Source organism: Drosophila subpulchrella, unplaced genomic scaffold, assembly GCF_014743375.2.
Source record: "Drosophila subpulchrella strain 33 F10 #4 breed RU33 unplaced genomic scaffold, RU_Dsub_v1.1 Primary Assembly Seq354, whole genome shotgun sequence".
Lineage (NCBI taxonomy): Eukaryota > Metazoa > Arthropoda > Insecta > Diptera > Drosophilidae > Drosophila > Drosophila subpulchrella.
This window is the reverse complement of record NW_023665577.1, coordinates 8,054,053-8,075,834: the sequence shown is the minus strand read 5'-3', so window position 1 is coordinate 8,075,834 and position 21,782 is coordinate 8,054,053. Positions and strand designations below refer to the sequence as shown.

Here is a 21,782-nt window from a genome sequence, read left to right as displayed (position 1 = left end):
GTTTTGTTTCCATAACTGTGGTGTACCTGATTCCCGTTGATTGCTTAATTCGGAATTGTTGTTTCATCCGCCGCGTTAAGGTCTGAGCCACTTGTCCCACTTGTACAACAGCAGCACCCCTCGTCGAGTCTCAGTGGGATCCCAAGCGTTTGTCCCTGCGTCGCCGCAGCTCATCAGCATCAACACGCACAGCAGCAGCACCAACCACAACACTATCCACAACATCAGCACAGTGGGTCGTTCGGTGGATCTCAACAGCTCCATGGAGTTGGAGGAGGAGGCGGAGGACCCGGGAACTGTGGACACGGAGGAGGAGGGGGAGCCTATGGGGGAGGAGGAGGAGGAGGAATTAGTCGAGGAGGAAGCGGATTCGGACTTGACGGCATCTACCATCAATCGGGAGACTATGGAGGCAGCCTCAGCGGCGGCAGCATCGGCCTCGGCTTTGGCCTCGGGCTTGGCCAGTGCCCATCGTCCGCAGCTTCGGTCACAGGAGTCCCAGTCGCAAACTGCCACGCCAGTCCATTATAGCAGTACCAGCTATTCGATGTCTAAGCAATGCATGCTCAACAACGCTAATGCCAACTCGACCGAAACTGAGACGGACAACATAATCTACACCGACATCAACGACATGGGCCACTACAAGTATCCAGACTTTCACAGCTCCGCTCACCAGGAGCACAAGATCTCGAACAGCGAGCACCTAAATCTCAACGATCGGAACGACATCTATGCAACTGTAAATCGCAAAGCCAAGTCCAAGATCCGTGAGAAACATTTCAGCGATGAGTTCATAGATCAGTCAATACTACAGTACACAAGGGCCAAGCAAATGGGACTAAGTCAAGTTCCTGTTCTCCTGCAACAGCCCAGCACCTCAGCTTATGCGGCTGCTGTCCAGGAAAGGAGTTACAACAGTGGCAACTATCAATATCACAATGATCTCAATCACCCCTCTGAGTCATCTTCCTCCTCCTACTTTGGCACTGGATTTGGCACCAAGCGGTACGGTCAAGGGGAGCGTACAAAGCTGGCCCAATCCGAAAATTACCTGACACCCTCGATGGATTCGCAGAGCTCCCGGCACACTCACTCACTTCCCCGAAACTCTGAGCTATCTGGAGTAGATTCAGTGGATTCTTATGACAGCCACTACATCACTCACCACTCAGTGGGTATCCTTCCGCCTACCCGTCTGTCATCCTCCTCGGAGAAACTCGGGTATCAGATGACTCCTGGCAACCTATATTCTACTACTCAGTTTGTAAAACCCGAGGAAGCAGCCGCCCACTACATGGATGATGAAGAGGATGAAGAAGATGGTGAGGAGGGCGAGAATATCTATGATCAAGTGGAGCGCGAGTCCTGGCTAAAGAGTAGCTCTTGCAAAGATCTTTTCGAGCGCTACAGTACCACCTATTACGATCGGGAGCTTCCCAAACCGATGACCGCCTTCGACAAGGAGTTCCTTTCCTCCAATCGTATCGATTCACCAGTGACGCGCTACGACGATTCCCGTCATTCCTTGTATGTGACCAAGAACCACTCGATCGATGCGCACCAAGACTTCTCTCCATTGCCGCAGAGCAAGGTGTACTCCTCCAGTTATCCGGGTAGCACTTACAACACACAGGAGCACCGCCGTCAGCTTGGCCAGCACCTAGACTACTCGGGTTCCCAAGACGACATTTCGCAGGACAGCTACGAACTTCTGGAGAAGTACGATATTGACTTCTTTGGGGGTCGTGGCCGCTCCGAGGACCATATGCGCTCCTGCTCCCTTGATTCGGGAAACTACATACCGAGTGACGACGAGTCGGTATCTGAGGGGCATCAGCAGCACAAGTACCGCTCGGCAATCGATGTCAAATCCAAGTCAGCAGCGGATATTATGAATGAGATTTGGGACGCCGAAGATCCCCGGTACCTGCCGCGCGAGAAGCTGTCAGTCAAGTCGGACGGCAACTTTTACAAGAAGATCCAGGAGGCTCTGACGCGTACATCCAGCCAAGAGAGTCAGAGTGAGATGTTTGAAACGAAGATTTCGCGCAGCTCAGACTCTAGTAAGAAGTCGCGAGACAGCCTCTATCACACGGACAGCAAAAAGTCACGGGAGACGACGAAGAGCAAAACTTCAGTGGCTTCTAGCCAGGACTCCAAGGAATCATTAGTGGGTGATTGCTTCGGCCGCAACTATGAAATGCCCACCACCACCGGCAAAAAAGTGAAGCAGTTCTCTAAGAAGGAGCTCTACGAGAAATTCGCAGCCTCCAGTCAAGAATCGAAAAGTGATTACTACGACGCCGTCGAAACCGGCTTAGAGCCAACACCCGAGGGTCTATACTCAAGGCCAAAGGTTAAGAGTCACGATTGCCTGCTTTCCGACACACATAGCTCCACTGCAAACAGTTCGTTCTATGACAGTCGTGACACTTACTCCACATTCCCCAGCAACAAGACGCACAAGACCTCAAAGGTGCACTCAATTAGTCTTCAAAATGTAGAGATTGAACGCAATGCCAAATCCTTTGGCAATAAGTCTCCGGAATCCGTATCGACCCCGGCTTCGGGAAAACGTTGTCGAGAAAAGGATATTCAAACAGGAGATTCGCTGGATCAGATGGCTCCCATAAAAAGGGGCAACTCACAATCCTGCAAGATATCTGCTTTCCGTCGACGATCGGACAGTGAGAATATCTTCAGTTTCGACCAAGATCGAATCGAGTGCATTCAAAAGTATACCAAGCAGTGGGAGGGCCAGCAGCCCAAGGACGAGAAGAGCAAGCAGAGCCCGGAGTATCCATTGACTCCCGAGCTTGTATCAGAGTTTGAGAAGCAGCAGGCTCGGCTGATGGCCCACCAGAAGATAACACGCAAGGAGGAACTAATAGCTAAAACGCACTTTGAGGAATACAATCCGATTATGGTGCCCCTGAATTACTCATCTCACGCTACGGTGGAGCGCACCAAGAGCGATCCTAACTCGCTGGCCAACCGCGCCCGTTTAGGAAGTAATTCTCGCCGCCACGTGCTTATGCACCAGAAGTCTATTGATCTTACTCCAGCGGACTCAAACTCCAGCGATGAGGACTACATCTACAAGCAGATCCCAAGTGCTCCACCTCTTTGCAAGGCACACGGTAATTTTGAAATCCCCAAATGTTACGACGGCACTTCCGCTTCGCAAGTTGCTCAGGAGCTGCCAAAGACGGGCTTTGAGCTTCCGAAGAGTTTCTTCAGGGATTACGAGAGGCGTTTTACCAAAGTTCTGAAGGAGGACATTCCGTATGTGCTTCACAAGCGCCACATCATGAATGGAACGGCTCCTTCACCCAGCGAGAAGAAACACACAAAGCCCAAGTCTCCAAAGTCTCCGAAGTCACCCAAGTCTCCGAAATCTCCAAAATCGCCTAAGTCACCGAAGAGTTGCGGAGTTTCCGGTGCTGGCACTACCGACTTCCTGCCTGATATTCTCGACAGTCTGCTGCCTCCAGACACCAAGGAATTCCTCTTCACCCAAAACATTGACCTTTCAAAAGTGGACCCAGTCACGTTGGAGATCGACAAGACCATACCAACAATCCATCTGTCGTCACCAAAGCGGGATATCACCAAGCAGATGGACGCCTCAACGCTGGAGAAACTGAACAAAAAACTAAGCCAGATTGAAAGCGATTCGGCTACCAGCTCGCGAACAGAGAGCATGCAGCAGCAGAAGCTGGAGCAAAAGCAAATGGAGCTCATTCAGAGTCTTCGCAAGGAGCTACAGGCCAACGCACGAAAGGCCAATAAACCAAGGGTTATCCCCAAGACGAAGTCGGCTGGAAAGTCAAAGAAAGGCAAAACCCGTATAACCTCCTTCTCCTCCGATGACGAAAGCTTGGACTCGGATGATGTGTTTGGTTCAGCGGAGGCTATACCCGATCGCTTGGAGTTCTCGCCTCCGCAGTCACGTAAGGAGATCGAGTCTATTCTGCGCATTGAACAGAGTAGGCTTATATCGGCGGCTTGGGGACGTGGGCAGACAATGAGCTCTACAGAGATCGAGGGGTCGCCTCCTCAGTGTAGGCGACTTGCTGATCTGGAGAGTCGGTACCAAACACAAAAACTGGACCCTCAGTATGCCAATGCCTCTGAACTGAGGCGAATCTCAGAGCGCTCTATCTCGATTCCTTCGTCAGAGGACGAACCACATATGCCGATGCGGGGACGCATTGACGAGTGCACAAATGATTATCAGAGGAACGAGAACATCCCCTCACCTATTCTGGAGCACGCCGAGTTTTTCCGTAGCAACGACGACATTTACGAAACATGCCACGAGGAACGAATCACTGGCTCAGACATTGACTATACTCTAAAGAAGCAAACAGCCAGCGGGTCTAAGTCCAAAGTGAAGTTGATCGAGGAGATCATCGACTCTTCGATTGTAATGCGCTCCAAAGGTCATGCTCCCATTCTGTTCGCCCATGCACGTCTAAATCTCTCGGAAGGATCAGTCTCCTTGCAGCGCCAAAAAGCCACTCAGCAGCAATCACCGTCAACAGAGAGACGAACCAAGAGCCTGGACACCCCTGTTATCTCGCTTCACCGCCTGCCGCCCATGAACGCTTTCTCTTCAAAGGACGATACCGTGGGTTTTGAGGAGGAGGCAGAGATTCTCGAGGAGAAGTCGTTGGAGCGGGAAGGCCAAGCAGCGGCGCAGGACGAAGACACCGCCGACAGCGTTCACTCATGCGCAGGCTCCATACCCACGCAGAGCAGCTACCAAGCAAATGGCAGAGATTCGCTGCTCAGCGCAGTCACCATCGACAGCGAGGAGGCCCAATTGCTCAACCAACTGCGGTATATAGAGAAGATTGCCTTACAGGGCGTTAAAATTAAGGACAAGAAGAAGTCAAAGATGAAGCTTAGGAGCGGGGATCACCTCATCCTGAACATACCAAAGTACCGATTCACTGACTGGTCGCCCTACAGCTCAGCCAACAGCTCCCGAAAGACTTCACCAGGTGTTTCAAGAGCCAGCAGTATTGAAAGTACTGGTAAGGGGAAACTTAAGACGTCGGAACCCTATAAAGGAAAACCAGTGTCTAGAAGCCGTCCGGAGTCACGGCGGACCAGTGCGGATGATATAAAAGCAAGAGATGGAAGGGGAAGTAAGAAATCCAGTCCCAAGGAGCGTCCTCGATCCATTGAGATGCGCCGCCTGAGCAAGGACAAGAGCAAGTCCCAAGAAGAGACCGAGGCAGATATTGCCAAGCGCAAAGAACGCCAGCAGAAGCTATACGAATCAGCCATGAAACAAACCATCACTATGCTAAGTCCAGTAAAGGACACATTACCGGCCTTTCCCGCTCCCGAAGATAAAATCCTGGTAAAAACCGACGGCGACAAGATAATTATTGAAACAGAGTTTAAATCAAAGGCTGAGGATCACGTTCTCATCGCCAAGAGTCCCAGAAAACTGGATAATTCACTTGTGAAATTCAGCCGCAGTTTTGACGAAGGACGAAGCCCCGACAAACTGGACAAAGCAAATCGTAGCTTTGAGGATCGCAATAAATCTTTTGAAGACTCTGAGAAGTCAGACGCTCCCGAGGACATGCTCATTAAATCGCCCAAGAAAATAGCCAAAGCCCAGGAGCTGAAGCAGAAGATTGAGGGTAATGTTGTCCATAAGAAGATAGACGGAAAGTCGAGTAGTCTAGAGAGACCGGCCGAGCATCATTATCTCGGTCCCGACGTCAAAGCACGTAGTCTCGATGACAAAAGACAGGCAACCGAGGCGGCAAAGAAGAATGAGGAAAAGCCAGCGCCAGTGGCAAGGAGTGCTGTCGGGGATCGTCGAATGTTTGCCCACCAATATCAAGTCCAAGAGGTAAGCACTGACATGATTTTATTTGATTTCTTGATCAGCGATGGTTTTAATGAACAGAAAGTCACAAAAGTAAGAAGTCAGACATCGCAAGATATTTATGAACTCAAATAAAATTAATCATTTGACATTGAAAGTGGTTCTCTAAGTATACATTATTTTTTTCAGCCCCATCAGGAGGATATTGATATGCAGGCGGTGATCTCGGAGCGCAGGTCCCTGGAGATCCTCAAACGGTCTCTTCCTTCCGAAGATGCACGCGACAGCGAGGGGGCCTTCAGCCGTAAGCCATCCACGGCTGAAAGTCTGGACTCTTTTGTCTCGGCTGATGATAGCCACTCACCAGCAAGCAAGTCGCCAATTCCGGGGGCAGCAGCTGGAACAGAAGGATATCCGCACCGAGTGCCCACCATAGAATGTGAAGAGCCATCCATCGAGGAAGACGACAATTCTTCCGAGAGGCGCCACCTAAAAGTTGGGAGGCAAGATACAAATAGGCTGAGTCTGGATCGCAGTCGCAGTGATGAAACAGGCTCCTGGATCACCGTGGAATGTGACGAATTCATAGGATCTGATACTTCCGACAATGAGCCACGTACCTTGGAACCGGATCGAAATGTTTTTGAAACACAGGCTACTTTGGAAGATGCGAACCCGCTTGAGTACTCAAACTGCGCTACTCCCACTTCAGATTTAAATATCCTCTTAACTCCACCCAATGCAAGTCCCCAAATTGAGAAGTCCGTGCTGGAGACCTTTGAGAAGTATACAAGCTCTTCGGACAAGAAAAAACACAGCCTGGAGAAGCAAAGTGACCGTTCCAAGAGCTCAGATTCCTGGACGAGTGGGGAAAAGGACACAAGTCCGCAAAGACAACCAGATTGGAGTCTGTCGGTGGGAAAGGACAAGAGTTCAGTGGAAGAGGAATCTAGCGTCAGCTGTTCCATTGCCCGGCCTCTAGGAATATCGCAGGAGTTTGGAAAAGAGGAGGCGCGAAAGTGCCAGGAAGTCAAGCAGCGCATGCTTCAGCTGGAAATGGGAAAAGATGAAATCACACCCACGGGATCCAACGAGCAAACGCCCACCAACGAGCCCAAAGTCTTGGTTGGCAAGAAACCGAGCACACCGACGCTAGAAAAGCAGAGCCCGATCGATTTGGGTACCAGCACAGAGTGCTACCTCGATCCTATCGAGGAACGCATTGCCAAAATATTGGATAGGGGCGGGGCTCGCACCGAAGACAGTGAATCTAGTTCTGGTGGATCTCGGAAACCACCGCGGATTGAGAAGCCGGCAAGGGCTAATGCGGGAAAGAAACTCTCGGTAACACGGGCGGAACCAGGAAAATCGGGCAGTGATAGGAGTTCACAGGAATCAAAATCCAGTTTCGACTCCAAGGGCTCCTTAAGTGTAGAGTCGCGTGGTTCGTTTGAGACGGAAAGCAGTTCTGGGTCTCTAGGGGCGGCGCAAAGGCGTGGCGATCTAGCTCAAAAGGAGCAACAAAGCACCTGGCGCCCGTTTCCCATTGAGAGCTCAAATAGCTCCAGCACAGATGATCCTTGGCATCACGTGGAAACGGATGGCGGCTATGAGCGGTATGATGCACAAAATCCCTTGCGGGACTCCTCTGACAGTGACGTGAAGGAGGTTTCTCCAGATGAGCAGAAGGATGCCAGCGATGTTAGTTATCAGGACGAGCTTAACGACTTTCCGGCCACGTTTGGTTACCCAGCTATGACTAGTAGTTTGGGTGGGATTGGTGTGAACCCCACGGACATTATTGGATACAGTACTGGCTTTACCTTGGGCAGGACTCTCTCAAGGATCTCGGAACGTAGCACTGCATCCGAAAAGTCTAGCATGGAGGATGACGTGAGCAAGGCCTCTACGCATTCCGTCAGCATGCGGGATGAGTCTGTGGGGTCTACAGATCACCAGCCCAGTTTAAGCTCTGATTCGAGGAGCAATACTAATCTGGCTTACATTTCGGATGCAGATCGTCGCACCTCGGCAGAGATGCCGGAGATTCCCTGCGACTCTGCGACTGGTGATCGTCTCTCCAGCTTGGGAAGTCTTAATGAACCGAAATCACCAACCCTAGTGACAGGACGCTTTTCTGTTACCCATGTTGATGAACTGCAGGGCGACGATGTGGAAAGACACACACTTATGTGCCTTTCCAATGCAGGTAGCCAAGATTCGGAGGACTGGCCTCTGCCGGAGATTCCCTTCGATCATGTGCCGGTGAAGCCGGCCGACTCGATGTATGCCATGCCGGATTTGGACAAACCGGTACCCAAGTCGTTCTGCTGGAAGGCGAGCTTGTCGTTTCAGCAGTCACAGGATTCCCTAGACTGGCCTTCGCCTCCCTCAAGTGCCATCGGAGCTCCCATAATTGTAGAGAGTATTGAAACATATTATGCTAGCGAAGCCCAAAGTGCGGATAAGGTGGTTCTGGATGAGGAGATGGCAGTAGGTCCTCCTGATGTAGCCAAAGTTCTGCCCTACGAGGACACCGCTTATCTTATGTCGGCAGCATTTGATGATAATGATTTTGGCAGTGAGCAATTACAACCGGATACTGTTAGCTGCCTTAGCTCCACTCTAAGTGCGGCCTCCTGTCTTTCGTCCTCGCTAAATGTGAGTTGTAGCACCTCCTCCACTCAGGCCACCGCAAGGGTTCAGCGGAAGAACTCTAGTCCCGAAGTGATTGTCGCCCAGCCCACTAGATCACCAGCTCCTAGAAGCCCTCTCTCAGAAGAAGAGCTTTTCTCTAGCGATGATGTTTTCATGCCGGGGACTATAAAAGTGCAGTTATCACCAGATGCTCAACTTAGAAAGCTTTCGAGAGGCTCCAACAATTCGGACACATCCATTGACGACATTCTGTCTGGGAGCACCACCTATCTGGAGGATCAGACTACTGTGCGGAGGAACTACGAGGCTCGCTTGAGCAGCGGTGGAGGTGGAGCGAGCTGCAAAAAGTGCAGCCACTCCAGTCACTCAGAGGAGGAAACGAGCTCCCTAGGCACAGACCTCGATGGAACGGTAAGGATGGGTGGAATGCAGCAGAAGAAGTGCACCCATAGCTCTCACTCGGAGGACACCTCAATTGGTCTCAGCATCTCGGAATGGTCAACGGGAACCAACACGGTGCGCCAGTATGCTAATCTCTCCGGATCAGATAGCCTCTCCGCCGTGTCCACACACTCATGTGCTAAGAGCGAGAAATCAAATCAGACCAAATCGAGTATTAGTTCGATCAACAAATCTGCAGAAAGCCTAAACGAGCAGAGTGGTGGCAGTAGCTTCTCGCACAAGTTCAGCGGGGATAATGGTTCATCCGATGGTTTGCGATATGACATGCTATCCAATTCCGAGACGGACAAGCTGAGTGAGCCAACCTCAGCCACTCGTAGTGATGACACCACTTTGACTCTTACCGAAATGGCCCACACCATCAGCGAGTGGTCTACTTCAAGCAGTCGCACACTGGTCGGCGTGACCGCAGGGGAGTATCTTCCTCTTAAGCAGGCACTGTCGGGAAATAAAACCAGCCTAAGCTCTCCCAGCGAGGAGAAGCGTTGTGCCTTGCCACAGGTTCATAGAAGAAGCGGCAGCAATGGCAATCAGGCGAGAGCTGCTCAGGAGCTCGTCGACACTCAAACTGGTCCTGAGACAAGTGCCGCCGCTCGGAAACGCCGCTCGCTGGAGATGATGTCTAAGCTATACCAGAGTCAGGAAATATGTTCCGAGTCTGAGTCGCCGTTTGTCGAGCGTTTGTATGCGCACACCGAGAAGCTAACGGAGCGCTATCAGAGCCAGGAGTTTGTGCCGCTCCATGGTGTAGCTTCAGGACCCCAACTTCCTGCGCCGGCCACTACTCAGATCCAAACCCAGCAGCCCCAGCAGGTGCGCCAGAAGCCTAGGGCCCCCCAACCGCCCACGAAACCAAAACCTGCCGTTACTCGACCGATAATGCAGGCTTTGCTTAACAAAATGAAGCAACCTGGACTGGCAGAGCAGGCAGCCGAAGCTGCTGAGGCCGAGGAGAAAAAAGCTCAGAGTGCTGTTGCTCCGACCGTGGGAAAGCCTAAGCCTGCACCACCACCCGTGCCCACAGTGCCCCCGATTGTGACGCCCAGCGATTTGCCCGGCGAAGTGGTTGCCCCTCCGCCCAAACCGCTGGCCAAGCACCACAGCTATGATGATCGGACCCTCTCCAAGACCCAGATTCGTGAGTTCAAGACCACAAGCAAGCAGTTGCGCCAGTCGAGCTCCTTCCACGAGCACATGCTCAGCAAGTCGCAGCAGTCGTCACAGGAGCTGCCCATAAGAATCGACGAGGAGAGGGATCCACACTCCACGTCCTCGGCCACCAACACAACCACCACCACCAACACGCTCAACAGCGAGAGTACGGAACCCAATTCTCCACAAATGCCTCAGCGGGCGGATAAGTTGGTCCGCTGTTCACCTTACTACTCCAGCAGTTTGAGCTCAGAGTCACCACCAAATCAGTTGCTACAGAAACCCCCAAGGAAAGGGGCAAGTCAGCTGAGTGCTGGAGCAATGGCTACTTCCCTGAAGAGTCCTCCTAGTGGCAATGATACGGACAGCTCGTTGGACGTGAGGGGTCAGGAGGCGAAAATGAGAAGTAGGGGCTACCGCAAGAAGCGTCAGTTACCCGCCAAAAGGATGAGGGCCAATATGACCGCTGCAGCTCTGTTGGAGCAAGCGGAGAGTTCGGAATGCTCAGAGGGTTATGTACCGGAAGTTGATTCGGGCAGCTCGGAATATTCGTCGTGCCAGCGGGATGACCAGTATCTCGAGTTCGACGAGGAACTGGAAAGGGATCAGGAGCAAACAGACGAGTATGACGACTATCCCCAGTACAGTGGAAAATTTGAGAGTCTGGACATGAGTGACAATGTGGACGAGATGGGTTTTCCCCGTTACGACCGCCTTAGTCACATCACCAAACCCATGTATCACCAGGCCTTGGTAATGGATCGTCCTAATCCGGTGCAGGTTCCAGCACCTGCTAATCATCCAATGCCTCCGGTCACAGGACAGCCGGTGAAGCCAGCTCGGACTAAGAAAAGACAGCTGAAGCGGGAGGACTCCACGGCGGCAAGTACATCAGGGTTTTCGGGGGGAGTACCCCAGGTTCGACCCTATCATGGGCGAAGTTATTGCAACCCGGAGGAGAGTGAGTACGAGACCCGAGGCGGTGGATTGTCTGACGAGCTGGCCAATTCCAGTGAGGACAGCTGCAGTGGGTTCGGGGGAGAAGCGGGAGCATCAGGATCGGGCACCATAAGAAGGGGTGCACCCAAAGGAGTGGCACAGGACCAGAATCAAGGAATGGGTCCCCAGGCTCGACAAGTGCTTCCCTATCCCGATTTCCTGTCGGACTACGAGTCCGAACCCATTGAGTATGAGCGGTACGCCTGCGGACTGGATATACGTGTGGATCCGCCGCCCAAGTTCCATGACTCGGATGAGCTCAGTGACCAATAGGGTGGGAGCCCCGCGGAATTCCCAAGGAACCCCAAAAACCCAATCGCGTGTGCTTAACGAATGCAGCCTTTTCATTTGTTCCGTTGCCTTGGAAATTTTTAGAACGACTCTTCGACTTTTACACACGATCCAAGTACTTATAACCAACTTATTTGTAACTGAGACTGATTTACGACAAGCAAACAAAACAAAATGAAACCCAAGAATCTTACAAGCTGCATAGAAAACTTAAAACAATTATAGCTCCCCTTGAAGCGTTAGAAAATCAAATCAAATTCAACTAAAAGACATTTTAATCAAACATTACAAAACATAACAAATCAAATAAAATACCTTAAATAATCGAGATGATGGCAAAAGCCCGTAGGTCGGTGTAGTTTGAGTTGCCTTTGAGCGGTACTTATATATGATAATGTTATAGATCAATTCAACATTTAAATATATATGGGGTATATTGAGCGGAAACGTTAAACGAGTTGAACAAATTTTAATGCACTGTTTAATCATCGAATAATGGAATACAAGAATACAAATGTTTAATTGTTATTTAGCTAATAAAACACAAATCGAGACACAATACTTAAGATTAAAGTTATTAAATGAATATATATGATTAATTCAAGTTGCCACGAACTCTGCGCCATTACGTTTAGTATTTCGTCAGTATTGGTAGCGCAGGCTGTTCGATCCTATCCAACTGAGTTCCAACCCAAGTGTCAAAAGCAGGCATGCCCGAATGGGAATATCCAGAGTCAAACCTCTAAACTAGTTTTGTGCATCTATGCTCCAATTTTAGTAATCTCAGATGATGAAACGACAAATCAGCCAAATGCTTTATAACAATTATCCTAATAAAAATTGGAAAAGGTTTTGAATAGTTCTCACAATACATTAAAAGAATCTTGAAAGGGGTTCACCTAATCCCGATCGCAAGTATTCTCCTACCAGAACACGGCATTGTCGCAGTGTAATGAAAGCATTTACTCCATGCTTTTAAGCGGTTTTCTAACCATATATATTTTATATAGGTCTTGAGCTATATAAGTTTTTAATTTTACGGCAAAACGTTTTTAGACGCAAGTTACCAATTAAACTTTAACTTACGATTCTGAAGTGAACAATTGTTGTCTTAGCCATTAGTTCAGCTTAGTACATAAATGTGCCAAATCGGAGATCCCAAGATGGAAATCCCTATACCAATAGTATTTTATAAATGTAATTGTAATGGGAGCAGAACATGGAATTAATTGAGACCCTGTTAAGTTTTAAATCCGATTGGAAACCTATACACTTATATTTATCGGAATAGATTTATGTATGTTTGGTCTTTAAGTTTACAAAAGATAGAAAAAGATATTTACGTGTTATTAGAGAAAATGAGTGGAGAAAGATTGGTATCAGGCAATGTAAAGGTCGAACAATAATTTTAATAGTTTAATCCAGATCAAAAGTATTCGAATCAAAATATCTATTTGTGTTTAGATTTACGGTAAAATTTAATAAGATCGAAAATTGGTTGTTCTGATAAAGCTTGTATTTAAGTTAATTAAACAATCATTAAATATCCTATAATATCTAATCAAATGATCTTTAGTTAGGAAAAATGGTATTCTTTTAACACCTTAACGAGTTTTTAAAACAAATTTTAATTTTTCAATAGGGCTCGCGTTTTTTTTATTGAAAAATATATTTCTCAAGGTATACTTGTACTTGCCCAAATAATACAAAACCCACAACAGTATTAGCTGAATTTTAAGATATTAGAAAAAAAAACAAAACAAAAGTTTGCAACACGAAATTAAAACTCAATAAAGTTTTATTTGGAAAAAATCTTTTTCTCACACAAAGTCAAAGCAAAAATCACTCAAACGAACAGAAACACTGATGGGAGTCTTATAATATAAAAGCCAATGAAATGTACACGAGCAATCGATTAACAAGCATTAAATTATTATTATATAGAAACGAAACTAAATAAATAAAACTTCATTAATCAAATACAAGTATCAATTAGTTTGATTAGAGGAAAATAATGAGGTATTTATTTTGTACTTAAAATATTTTAAGTTAGTTATTAATTTTTTGTATTTTATCGTTAAGAAATCTAATTTATACATATTTTGGGATGATCAGTAACAGATCTTTTATTAAATATTTGATTAAGTTAAATTAAAAAAATATAATCTTTAAAAATAGTTTTAGTTTCAAATATAATTTGTAATCTTGTTTTCAGACAAGAAAGTTATCGTTTAAACTTTTCTTAACTTAAATGTGTTCTATTTGATAGTTTTCAAAAATATGTTTTTTCATTATTTCATTCATTTCATTATTTTGATTTTCGTTTCGTTTAATTTTTAGATGTCTACCATGGTATAAATGGCAATATGTCGTTGGACAGGCGTGGGGAGATTACCACTCCTCCCACACGTTACGACCTCACCTTAGGATCGGATAAGTCCTCCTCGCTCTCCCGATCCGAGGCTGGCACATATGACGTAATCCAGGCTGAGATTCAGCACGCCAAGCGCCAGGAGCTGGCCACCGGCGTTGCCACCGCCGCACACCAGAATGGGCACAATGGGAACGGAAATGTGCATCCACTGAGCACGCAGCACGACATTGAGGCGGAGGTGAAGAAACGCAAGTGGCCGACCGAGCCCAGCTACTTTTTGGCCAAGGAGCTGTTGATGACGGAGCGCACATACAAGAAGGACCTGGATGTGCTGAACACGACCTTTCGGCAGGTCCTGAGTCTTGGGGATGTGGAGCAACTGCAGCCCCTATTCGAACTGCTCGACTCTTTGGCCCAGCACCACAATCTCTTTCTGCGCGACATCGAGCACCGATTGGTGCAGTGGGAGGGACGTGGCGGACACGATGCCCATCGCATCGGAGACGTGATGATGAAGCACATGGCAGCTCTGCCCATCTACGATGAGTACGTACAGACGCACCTGGACATCCTGCACTGCTTGAACGACATGTACGAGGCGGATGAGCGCTTCCGCCAGGTGTACAAGGAGTTTGAGCAGCAGAAGGTGTGCTATCTGCCCATCGGTGAGCTTCTGCTAAAGCCCCTCAACCGCCTGTTGCACTACCAGCTCATCCTGGAGCGCCTTTGCGATTATTATGCGGAGGAGCACACCGACTACGCGGACTGCCAGGCTGTGCACCACTTGCTCGTTCGTAGCACTAAGGAGATCCGGGCCCATCTCCCCGATTCCGCCAACTTTGTGGAGCTGTGCGAGCTGCAACGTGACATCAGCTTTGAGCAATTGGTCCAGCCCCACCGCCGTCTCATCCGCCAGGGTTGCCTGTTGAAGCACTCAAAGCGCGGTCTGCAGCAGAGGATGTTCTTCCTGTTCTCTGACCTGCTGCTCTACGGGTCTAAGTCCCCACTGGACCAGAGCTTCCGCATCCTGGGCCATGTTCCTGTGAGATCGCTGCTCACCGAGAACGCCGAGCACAACACCTTTTCCATCTTCGGCGGACAGTGTGCCATCACGGTGAGTGCGGGTACCACTGCCGAGAAGACCCTTTGGCTGGCCGAGCTTTCCAAGGCGGCGGCGGATATGAAGAACCGACCGCCAAACATGCAACTGCAACTGACGACGCTTAAAAACTGCAGTGAGTATAAAGCAAAGAGATTGTGTGGGTTGGTATGTGATAAAGTTTTCTGTTCTGCGGTATGAAGTTGAATAGATAGGAATACAACACAATTTGTTGTTTGGTATAATATTAGAACCCTGCATGAGTGATTTCTTAGTCATAGATATAAATTTGACTTTGGAAAAAAAAACTGCACTGAATAATTCGTGTCATGAAGAATTCGAAGGTTTTGGTTAGGCAATAGAAATTAAAAAAAAAACAAGTATGCTCACGGTATAAAGGAATAACAATATTGGTTCAGACCAAGAGCGGTATTATTTAACTCCACTGCAATTTTACCATCAAACTTTCTGTTTTCAAACTTTGAAAAACATTTAAATTTTGGAAAAGTGACACTCCCCTACACTAACAAAATCTCGAATAATGTGGGCCCAAAATCTGCGATTTGTGGGCACTAGAGTAGGCGAAACACTCGGCTAAAGCAGACATGGGCTTCAGGCATTAGTATAATCTACTTCTCAAGTTTCAACTCTCTAGCTCTTAAATTGGCGTGGGAAACTTTTTAAGATCAATCGATAGGTATTGGCGACACAAATGCCTTTCAGCTTAAATTTTTATTCTAGCATCAAAGCAGTGGGCGCTTCAGATTTGTCCGGGCTGAGGGCGTTCGAGTGGGCGTGGTTAAACAAACTTGTCCTGCGCATAAAAATTGCTGCAGTTAGTTTCTGCAATATTATTTTAATTGAATGATAAGGTTTTATCTCCTAGGGTACATAAACTTCGGCTTGCCGATTTGGGCATTCCTTACTATTCCTCTTGTTAAACTTATCCATTTATTCTCTACACTTTGGCTGGCAAGAAAAGCACACTGCAAGGCCTCGTAAGCAAGAAATTCTCCCACATCCCTACATCCCCCTTTGGAAAGCCCCCACTAAAGTATTTTGCACCGAATTTACAGGTTCTTCGGAGGAGGGTCTGGACCTGTTAGGTCTGACCAACGGAAACAACAGCAGCTTGAACAGCAGCGTGAACGGTGGCGGACCGCTGACCCCGCAGCAGCAGCAGTTGCAGCTGCAGCAACAGCAACAAAACCGGACGCAGCCGTCCCGAAGCAATACCGCTCTGCACGTCTGCTGGCATCGTGGCGCCACCGTAGGATTGGGCGATCATCTAATAGCCGCCGAGCACCAGTTGTCAGGGTACCTACTGCGCAAGTTCAAGAATAGCTCAGGCTGGCAGAAACTCTGGGTGGTGTTCACCTCCTTCTGCCTGTACTTCTACAAGAGCTACCAGGACGAGTTCGCCCTGGCCAGCCTGCCGCTGCTGGGCTACACAGTGGGTCCCCCTGGCCACCAAGACGCCGTTCAGAAGGAGTTTGTCTTTAAGCTCTCCTTCAAAAACCATGTATACTTCTTTCGGGCAGAGAGCGCCCACACCTACAACAGGTAAGGTTTATACTACACGAGTTTAATACAGTAAAGATCGGTCACCAACTTACAGAAATGAAGAACGAAGTTCGTACAATAATACCCATGGTTGTTATAGCACTTTTATAATATATTTAAAACAACGTATCTTCGTGGGACCACAGACATATTTTCAAACAACACTTCGCACAAAAATCTTTTCAATTTCAGTGGGATTTTAAGATATTTTTAGCAAATGTTTTTAATTTGTTATACATTTTATAATGTCTTTCAACTATTTTATATTTTTTTTGTTTAATTTGGCATTTCTAAAAAAATAAATTTAAAAAAAAGCAGTTAATTTTACTAGCACATTTTAATTTTTAGCGCATTATATTGATTTAAAAATAGGCGATAAATTGTATATTAAAATGTGCTAAAAGTTTTCATTTTTCTTTTTTTTTCGTAACGTAACACATTATGTATAGTCAAAGGACGTTAGCGAACTTTTTCTTTGACGTTATCGCACTATAGTTAATCCGATACTTATCCGGTTGCTTATATCAAATGAAATTTGGAAGAAGAATTTGATATGAAACTTTTTTAGTCAAATTTTTATCAATTAATAAATAATTAAACTTGCTTGTTCTTTCCCAGATGGCTGGAGGTGCTGCGCAGCACCACTCAAACCCAGGACTTCAAAAATATTCACAGTCACGCTGTGTTAGGCAACTAGGAATGCTTATTGTCCCAGGATAGACGAACTGGTCCTTTACATTATCGTCGTGCAATTCCATTAAGGAGGCACTCAAATATTCAGATACGCATAGAGACGCCTTTTAGTATTTTATTTTTATACAACGTATACACCACAAACAATATTTCCATTTTATATATGCCTACTTTATTTTCAACATTACTTACTCAATGTATTCTATTTGGTATCTTTGTAAATAATGTCTTTGTTGATTCGATTTGTTCTACGCCTGCATTGGCTTATAATTTGTGTTTAAAGTTGGATTTATGTGTATTAGTTTTCCGAGTTATGTGTCCACTCGTATCAATTGTTTAAAGGATTTACTTTACGAAAAAAGTACGGAAGAGCAAATTGATTCCAGAATCAAATAAAATTTATGCAATTTGTAATCATAAGTTTAAGTCATTAACTTTATTAGATATAAACAATTTAGATAAAAATATAACAAAAATGAATGATGTTTTTAAAGAACTCTTAAATATTGCGTTTTAGTTTTCTAATGCCCATGTACTCATGTACATTGGGGAAATATGATTTTAAAGACCTTAAATCGAATGGGTGAACGTTATCCTTCAAGGATTTTAACACGCCACCACGTGTTGGTGTGGTGTGCGATCTCGGAAACATCCGATTGAATTTGCTTATTTGTTTTTAAGCTTATAATGAATGGTCGGATTTAAATAGTTATTGGCGTGTAAGTGGGTATTGATAATTAACAAAATCTCATTTAAAATGTGAGCGCTGGACAGGTTTAAGCGTTATGGGCTTGGCACCCCGATGAAACAAACTTGCGCTGCGCAGGAAGCCCAAGAATCTGCATGCTTAGTCCCAACATTCTAGCTCGATTCTGAGGTCTCAGCGTTCATACGGACAGACAGAAAGACGAACATGGCTAGATCTAGAATGATGAATGTGTGGTGGGAAACGCTTCCTTCTACAAGTTACATACTTTCGAATGAATCGAATATACCGAGTGTTTACGAATAAAGTAAAACCTCTAAAAGTAACGACAATCAGATAACTGTTACTCGATGCGAAAAAAAATGATTTTTACATTACTAACATCTTTTACATTTTTACACCCGTTACTCGTAGAGTAAAAGGGTATACTAGATTCGTCGGAAAGTATGTAACAGGCAGAAGGAGGCGTTTCCGACCCCATAAAGTATATATATTCTTGATCAGGATCACTAGCCGAGTCGATCTAGCCATGTCCGTCTGTCCGGATGAACGCTGAGATCTCGGAAACTATAAGAGGTAGGCTATTGGGATTTGGCGTGCAGATTCCTGAGCTTCTTACGCAGCGCAAGTTTGTTTCAGCAGAGTGCCACGCCCACTCATACGCCCACAAACCGCCCAAGCCTGTGGTGGCGAACAAAAGGGAAATGGAGATATGCAAACAGCAAAGCGAGATTGAAGCGCGCCACCTACCGGCGGTAGACAGATTTAAGCGTTATGGGCGTTAGAGTGGGCGTGGCAAATTTTTTTGTTATTAATCGATAGGTATTGACGAAACCAATACATTTCAGTTAAAATATTTTATCTAGCATGAAAATTGTGGGCGCCACAGGCTTGGGCGGTTTGTGGGCGTTAGAGTGGGCGTGGCATATTCGCGTAACAAACTTGCGCTGCGTACAAGGCTACGGAATCTAAATCTGAGATCCCAACTCTCTATCTGTGATAGTTTCCGAGATATCCACGTTCATATTTACGATTTTTTGAAGTTTTCGTACGTAAAAAGCGACCATTGGCATCCTTCGGTTTTCTCATCATTGGGTTTCTGCATCAAACTTTAACACATCTAGAAAGCATCGCAATGCAACGCACTTAGCACACATATTTGACTTGAAAAATAATCGTACGTCTCGCTTTACGTAAAAAAAATGCGTTCTTGAACTATTTTTCGGAATGCTTACCCAAATTTCCGATTAAGCATGTATCCGGATGCACTTTATTGAAACACATCCAGACGGGCCCGCAATAAACTGCACCTAGCACCCACATTTGCCTTGGAAAATTTTCATGGGTGCCGTTTTGTGTAAAAAAAATGCGACCTAGAACTGTTTTTTTTTTGAATGCGTTTCCGAACTTCCAGTTGTTGTCTGTAGCATTTCTAGTGGGTTCCCTTTCCGGTAATGTTGTTCTTGTTATACCACACTCCCTTCATCGAAATTCGGAGTGTCGGTAACTCGCACAGTGGGCTGCAAGTGCTGTTTCTGGGATACTTATGTTATCATATTTATTATTATGTACGATTTGTGGCCAACTATTCTTGTTTTTAATTTCACCTTCGTTGTTATATTACACGTTTGGGTGCTGTTACCACCACACGGTATTTTGTAAACAATATGTTTGTCCATTATATTAATTTTACGTTTCATATTGCTTATAGTGAGGCCTTTTTTTGGGTTTATGAGCTACATAGCTGGATTTTGTCTCGGTCATAAATGTTTGATTTGGCTATATAAATGTATATAACGGATTTGTATAATCTAGTTTCGAATCATAGAATCGAATCGAACCATAGAATCGAATCATGGAATCGAATCATAGAATGGAATGATTGAATCAATGAATCTTTAGTCTGACTTTGTTTGAAACGATTTCTAAGCAGCGCTCAAAATTTTTTTCCAATAGTTTTGTAAAAAATCCAGTTCCAATAATTTTTTTAAAAATCTGTTTCGTTTTTTCCATTTTGTATGGACAGCTTTGGTAATAATCTAGTTTAGGGTCCTCACCCCCAAAATTCGCGAAAAAATTATCCTCGACGGACCACGAATTTTTAAGAATTTACATGAAAGAGGACACTCTATGTGGTCATGATACGAATGTTGATAACTGCGGTGGTTATTCGTCTTCCAATCTATTTATAATTGAGAATTCAAATGTCAGTGTTAGCAAGAAGTTTTTAAGGTCGTCTAGAGGTGGTGGTGCAAGTTGGACCTCCGTCAGGTCCAAGGAGGCTAGGTCACAGAAATTTGATTCTGAACACAATTTACAATCTATTTTGCTATTTCTTCTTCATCGCTAGACAATTTGAAAGCTGCTTTGAATGCTGTCGAACGCATAAGAAAGAAGCGAGTTTGATGCTGACTACGGTAAGGATGCTTCGACAGATTCTACGTTTGGACCGGTTGTTCGGCGGCTTTGTGATCTTCATCGCAAGGTTAGTCGGAACTATTTGGATCTGAGGATACGGATCTATTGCGGGCAACATAACCAGCGGCGCCAAAATGTGTTGCGGCTTTTTGTAAATCGTTTTTCTACCACTTTAATTACTGAAGACTAATCAATTGGAATCTGGGGGGAATCCCAACATGATTTCTTAATTGGAGCTTTTTGGTAAATCTACATTCAAATTTATTTGCTTATGTCGGGACGGCGCGAACGCCATTCCCGGCTACCAAAAATTACACGCACGAGTTATTCACATTAGGAATAATCGCAGAGGTCAACTCAGCCGAGGTGCAATGGCCAAGCCTCACTCCGGAGGAACCGCCTTCGTGATCACGGTTAACCTCTACGCCAGGTAAGTATGCTTTGCTCAGCTCGACACCGATAGTCCCATGAACGAGAAGCTAGAATTAGTTGGGAATTATAAGGACTTGTGATGGGAAAAACTCACCCCTAAGCAACACTTTCTTCCATGCGCAGTAGGGGTGTGTTGGAATGAACTCGTTGAAATTATTTAATCTTTTCAAATCAATTATCAATTCTTTCGTTACTTGTTATTTGCTTTTTAATTTTGAACAGGATTTCAGCCAAAATATTAATATCTTATTCGCTGGAGTATCATAATTCCGTTAGTAATAATAAAACGCCGAGTCATGCCCATCTTTTCTATTGGAACTATAGGATATAGTTGTCCGATCCGGCTCGTTTCAACTTATATACTACCTGCAATAGATATAAGACTTTTAGAAAACTAAGAGACTAGTTTGCGTAAAAACGGACAGACGGACAAGGCTAGATCGACTGGTCTAGTGATGCCGATGAAGAATATATATACTTTATGGGGTCGGAAACGTCTTCTTCACTGCGCTGCAAACTTCTGAAGGAAATCATTATGCCCTCTGCAAGGGTATACAAATTACAAATATCTAAAACTATAATTGTTAATTTGATTCCATTAACAATAAAGTTAATCCATGTTAATGCCAAAAATTGATCTTATCTTACCATTTATTAAAAAGTTATCCCCAAATAACTTGTTCCCCGGAAGAAGTCGCTTTGCTGCTTTAATATCTCCATCTCCCACACAATCCCTTTAGCTAAGTATCTGATAGTAGACACTCAAAAAAATACGATTCGCAAAGAAATTAGAAAAGAATATTACATTTTTGTTTAGATAATGCTTTGAAAATGTGAATCTTATCGATCAAAATAACTATTTTACAAAATAAATAAAGGCGATTTTGTGTTATTTTCATTTATTGATATTTGAAATCTTAAACTTTATTAATAATAATAATGTTAATTACAGTAAGGTAATTTTAAATTCCACATCGTTCGAATGGGTCGCCTTAATCCTCATCCTTTGCTTTTCTTTACTGTGAATTGATTTGGGATTACTTGCTTTCTCTACTTTAGTTGGTTCGTAGTTAATAAA

At 45.6% G+C, this 21,782-nt stretch overlaps 1 protein-coding gene and 1 non-coding gene across 3 annotated transcripts in view; one reads left to right on the top strand and one right to left on the bottom strand.

Moving 5' to 3' along the window:
• LOC119560842 (FERM, ARHGEF and pleckstrin domain-containing protein 2) overlaps positions 1 to 17,652 on the top strand; it is a 29,469-nt gene extending 11,817 nt beyond the window's left edge. The window contains exons 10-12 of one of the 2 annotated variants that reach the window (XM_037874496.1): positions 13,760 to 15,028; positions 15,969 to 16,455; positions 17,074 to 17,652. In XM_037874496.1, the coding sequence (XP_037730424.1) occupies positions 13,760 to 15,028; positions 15,969 to 16,455; positions 17,074 to 17,152 (1,835 nt within the window). In that variant the 3' untranslated portion in view covers positions 17,153 to 17,652. Of the gene's footprint in view, positions 1 to 80; positions 5,882 to 6,046; positions 13,405 to 13,759; positions 15,029 to 15,968; positions 16,456 to 17,073 lie in introns of those variants that run through there. The other variant, XM_037874495.1, reaches the window with a different exon arrangement.
• Positions 17,653 to 20,545: 2,893 nt separating this feature from the next.
• On the bottom strand, positions 20,546 to 20,710 carry LOC119561124. The gene has a single exon (XR_005221069.1). It is a non-coding gene; the product is annotated as a U1 spliceosomal RNA (small nuclear RNA).
• Positions 20,711 to 21,782: the final 1,072 nt, after the last annotated feature.